At 42.8% G+C, this 5322-nt stretch overlaps 1 protein-coding gene across 5 annotated transcripts; it reads right to left on the bottom strand.

Moving 5' to 3' along the window:
• Positions 1–490: 490 nt before the first annotated feature.
• LOC106588871 (coiled-coil domain-containing protein 126-like) lies at positions 491–5077 on the bottom strand. 5 transcript variants are annotated; one of them, XM_014178370.3, is made up of 5 exons: positions 4759–5075; positions 1883–2567; positions 1494–1726; positions 1332–1363; positions 491–1142 (listed from the first exon to the last, which is right to left on the bottom strand). In XM_014178370.3, exons 2-4 carry the CDS (start codon positions 2106–2108, stop codon positions 1352–1354), a joined length of 471 nt encoding a protein of 156 aa, XP_014033845.3. In that variant the 5' UTR covers positions 2109–2567; positions 4759–5075; the 3' UTR covers positions 491–1142; positions 1332–1351. The 5 variants fall into 5 exon arrangements, 4 of the variants coding, with proteins under 4 accessions (XP_014033845.3, XP_014033842.3, XP_082826333.1 ...); XM_014178372.3 differs by having other exon boundaries at positions 935–1142; positions 1484–1726; positions 4759–5073; XR_014382938.1 differs by having other exon boundaries at positions 1014–1142; positions 1284–1363.
• Between the last annotated feature and the right edge of the window lie 245 nt (positions 5078–5322).

The raw sequence follows: 5322 nt of genomic DNA, 5'->3' as shown, positions 1-5322 counted from the left end.
TTACCCCTACCTACATGTACATTTTACCTCGACTAACCTGTACCCCGCACATTCACTCGGTACCCCCTGTGTATAGCCTCTTTATTGTTATTGTGTTACTTCATTTTGTTTAAATATTTTCTTACTTAAAAAGAAAAATTGGCATTGTTGGTTAAGGGCTTGATAGTAAGCATTTCACAGTAAGGTCTATACCTGTTGTATTCAGCACATGTGACAAATAAACTTTGATTTGAAAGATCGTGTTGAAGTGCACAATTCTGTAATGGTGGAGAAGCAGGATGCAGCCAATGGTTTGTAGTAAAGAGGGTAAGGGTGTGCCATAGACAGGCACTCCCATAAGTTAAAAGTATAAACATTGGGTTAGCCCACTATTTTTAGGACATCTCCCAATAATCGCTGTGTAATGTGAGCTCAGACTGGTATGTGTAAGAAATAGACGAGCAACTTAATCAGAGGGCTAAAGTGAGACAAAAAACTGGTTGTACATTGATTGGGATAGGAGTTTTTACTGGTCAGTCAGGAAAAAGTCCTGACCCTAACCATTCGTATCTGCAAGGGGAATCAACAAGGACTAACAGTCTGGGTACTGACAAAGAGGATAGAGATGTAGTTGGAATTGATCAATTGTAACCACTTGGTAATCATCTGCTTATTGACAGTTACATTCGACTTATTATACACCATCTAAAATCAAAGTAAAAATACATTTTTGAAGCCTTCAAGGAGAGTGCAAATAAAATTCTTTGGATTATCACTTTTATCCTTTAAAAAAAAAGTCTACTGTACAACAGCTAAATCGTTTTTTTTATATCATATATATGTATATATATAAAAAAGCTAAAAAGGGACTTTTCAAATCCACATATTAAGCACCAGGAGCTTCTGCAAACTCAAATACATCATTTCCAAAACTACCATGAGTGCATTGTTTAGTTCAGCAACTTCTGATATGGATGAGATTTAAAGAAGCAGTACAGCAAATTCGTAGTCGGTCTGTCCAAGGGATATAATACCGGGGTGGCTGTGCCATTCATATTCATCATCAGCTTCCTTGAAGACTCCACAGAGTTCATTTCCTCTACTGTTGTTGATGCTTTGTTGCTGCCCACAGACATCCTCAGAGACATCCCGGTTTGAAGACCCTTTCATGAAAAAACAATTAGGGAATCTAAAACGTATGCCTAAGAGTCCATGACTGATAGTATTAAAAAAGATGCTCAAATGTCTATGTAAGAAAATGTCAATCAGCCAAGTAGTTATTGGAAAGGTACAGGCAGTCAGACCTTTCTCAGGGTTAGGTTAGTTTGAAATGATCTAGAATACATCCTCACTCTTTTCTTCCTCCCATGAGTTAATCACTGATCTGTAAATGAATGGATAAGTGAAAGGAAAGTTACCACCCGACCATACTTATTAGATCAGTGACTACCTAAAGAAGAAAGGATGCACTTTTTACTTGAACAGGGCCTGAATCACTACCCACACTACTATACCCCTGGGCGAGGTCTGTTGTGTGTGTGTGGAGGGAGGCGAGGCGTTTCCAGGCGGGGGTTGCCTGGCGTGTCCTGCTTGTGTAAGGCAACTGGAGCTGAGGCCAGGGAGCCTGCTGCAGGATGGGAGGAGTTAGTGGCTGAAGTGTTGGCCACCAGCTCTATCTTTCCCTCCAGCTTGACCAGGCGCGTCAGGATGTCGTCCAGCAACACTGCTATGGTCCTCTTCAGATCAGCTGTGTGTGTGTGTGTGTGTGTGAGAGAGAGAGAGAGAGAAAAAAAAAATAAAACAATCAATTTTTGTTCAAGTAGTAAATTAGCAGTTCCTTTCATTTCCAGAGCCATAACCAGAGAGAAGTGTAGCTTCAGGGTTTCTCTAAAACAGCCCTTACCATAACCGGCCATGGAGGGGCCTTGCGGTCCTCCCAGTGTGTTCTGGTTCTCCTCGTTGAGCACCTTGACATATCGCCGGCTCAGCTCCAGGATCTGTTGGCGTAGCTCGCCACTGCTCTTGTGGCGCGGCTGCTGCACGGTGTAGCGCAGCAACATGAGCCCCCACGCCAGCCCCAAGATTATCAGCAGCCCACTCAGCTTCTGGGACATGTTTCTCCCCAGCATGGTACGGAGGCTGGACGTGGGGCTGGAGATAGATGGTGGTGGGCCAGGAGAGAGGGGTAGGGGATAGAGAGTTGGGCTGGCGGATAGAGTGTGGGGCTGGGGGAACAGGGTTGGGAGTGGGGCTGGTGCTAGGTCTGGAAGTGGGTGGTTTGAATTGAATGGGCAAGGGGGCTGGTGTGAGGAAAGGAAGGAGAAGGATCTAGGGGCAAAGGGGCACGGGTTTGGAGCTGGGGCTAGGACTTAGACAGGGGCTAGTTCAAGCAAAATACTCTGACAGGGTTAAATGGGCTGGGGTTAGGACTGGGGGATATGGGGCTGGGGTTGGGGGATATTGGGCTGGGGGATATTGGGCTGGGGTTGGCTATGGAGGAGTACGGGGACTAAAAACACTACACACACCTGGCAGTCAACCATGGGGCCCAAACACATACATAGCTGCGTCACTCAGAGACAGAGGATCTGAAGGAGAGAGACAGACACAGACAGGCGAGTCATCCATGCCATGTTTCACTCTGTGGGGAATCCATGACACTGAGACACAATTAATCAGGAACTTGGGCTGGGGTCAGACAGGCACAACAATGTTGTAGAACATACTTCTGTCTTCAGATAGAAAAGCATTGTGTAGAACTAACATTTCTCTCAGAAATGTAAAAATCATGAGTGAAGATGAATCATGTCAGCTCTATTCATGGCATTTCTATCTACAATGTTCAGTATTGCATCATTCGGAAGGCTGTTTAGAGAGAAAAGCATGGAGTAGAACTGAAATTATGCTCTGTTGTGCAGATTAAGAATTTATGAAAGCTGCTCTATACATTATATTTAGCAAATATTCTATGTTTCTCTGCATTGCATAAATCCCTGGCCTGGATTTGGCCTATGGATTATAAACAGGGCCAAATTGCCTATCCCAGCAGTAGGCCTATTTTCTATTTATGAAATAATATATTAAAAAAAACATTTAATTTAACCTTTATTTAACTAGGCAAGTCAGTAAAGAATTTGTTCTTATTTACAATGACAGCCTACCCCAGCCAAACCCGGACGACACTGGGCACATTGTGCGCTGTCCTATGGGATGTGATACAGCCTGGATTTGAACCAAGGACTGTTGTGACGCCTCTTGCTCTGAGATGCAGTGCCTTAGACCACTGCGCCACTCAGGAGTAGTCAGTGCTATCCAGGATCCTTAGGACATCCCTACCCTAAACCATAATTTCAACTTCAATGGGGAAGTAGGGACGTCCCAAGGATTTCACAGACCATGTTCTAATACAGACAACGATATATAGGCTACCTTCATTTTCTAATCAAGACTGCGTAATACATGCAAGTAAAAAAACAGAAATCAAATTATCATATTTCGTTTTTCACAGCAGCTCTGTCAATGCTTTAATTCTTTCTCTGAGATCTCATGAGTGTGGGAGTGGCATACCCTATTGAGAGCAGATATGCATTGGAATAGCCATGTCATATGCCTAAAAGCACAGAATGCTTGGAGACTAACTAGTATTTTGTGAATCTATGACATGGCTATTCGAATGCATGGCCGTTCTTGATGACATTAGATAAGAGTGCAAAGGCTCTCTTACTGCTTTCATGGGAGGATGTAGTTTGCTGCATAAAAGCATAAACTTGGTGTTTGACATCTATGCCTAATTGTGTCATCATGAAAAGGTCTACTGAAGAAGTGAATGCAGAAACAAACACCTAGGCTATCCTACTTCCACAGGGCTGAGATGATAATGGAAAGGACCACTCTCCACCGGACTTTTGTGTTTATTCAGTGTATCATTGTTCTTTACAAAAGTACACTATCAACTTCAGACAATGACTTCCTGTTCCACGTATGTTAGTGTTCAAACAAAAAGGGCGTGTGCGGGGAATGATATGATAAAATATGCTGTCCACGTCACCTAATCATCTGTCAAGCATTGTTATACACAGCACAAGTTGGGGCAACAAATCCATCAGTTAAACATTGACCTATACAGCTGCCATCTGGGGGTTTAGGTTGAAATCTATTTGCAACAAAGAAAATAAGTGATAAACAACAATACAGATCAAACAAATACATAAAAACGGTGTGCAGGTGTGGTTGGAAGCCCGAGGCACGAGGGTTTGTATAAAAACGCACTACACGAAAACAATATAGAATACATAAGTACAAAAATAAAAAAAAGGTAGTGTCATCACCTCAATCAACAACTAGGCAACGCAGCAAGGCTTGGCTCAGGTTTGTGGAAGGAAAAGTTAGCTAGCTAGTGCATGACAGAACAGTTAGTGGAAAAAACTAAGTAAGCTAGCCAATAAGACATAACTAGCTATGTTAGCAAATAAGTAATACTTTAATAGTTTCTTAGACACACACATTTAAGCTTGACGGTAGCAGAGACATGTAGCGAAATTGTTAGCTAGATTTCTAGAAAACAGGCTGACTATAGGCTCTTGCAGTGCTGAGTTTGCTAGCTAGCTGCTAGCCTAGCTTGTTGATAGCGTGCATGATGTAGAAATGCTAGTTAGTCTTTATAGCTTATCGAACAAGATAACTTGGCCAGTCAGACATCCACAAAGTTGTCTCACACCTCGAACAGTACTTCATTGACTTTTATCAAACCCATCTAAAAGGAAACTAACGTTATATTACCTGGATTTGTTCGTTTGAGTCACTAAGCTGTTCGGAACATCAGTCTGCGATCCCATTCCAAGACGGAGAACACAGCACAAGGCAGAGACAGAAATGTCACTGTCAGAAGATGCTTGATAGCTAGCTGACTCACTGCTAACACGGGATCTAATAACTCAATAATATTAAGCATTAAAACTTAAATAAATGGCCTGTTCTTAAAGTAAGTAGCAATGCATAATTGTTCGAATGCCTAGGCGAAAGATGTGTTCATAATGCAATCTGTCTCGAGCACAGCCCGTTTCCTGAGCGACGAGCAGCGGTCTTGTGTGTACTGCGTCATCGCTTTTTTTCTGTATGGAGAGAAGGGAAATGTCTCGCGCATAAACACAGAATATCAGAGAGTAAAAGGAAGAGAGAGGCCCAACTCGGCGGAAATCTGTCTCCCTCCAGCAGGTGGCGGTTTTTCGTTGTTTCGCAAATCAAGCAAAGGAGTTAGGGGGTAAACAGGACAAACGGGTGGACAATCCCGAAGAAGAAATTCGTTTTTATATGGAGGCCAGTGAGTGTCGAATTTGGTCAACG

Source organism: Salmo salar, chromosome 27, assembly GCF_965601325.2.
Source record: "Salmo salar chromosome 27, fSalSal1, whole genome shotgun sequence".
In the NCBI taxonomy this organism is placed as follows: Eukaryota; Metazoa; Chordata; class Actinopteri; order Salmoniformes; family Salmonidae; genus Salmo; species Salmo salar.
This window is presented reverse-complemented; position numbering and strand designations above follow the sequence as displayed.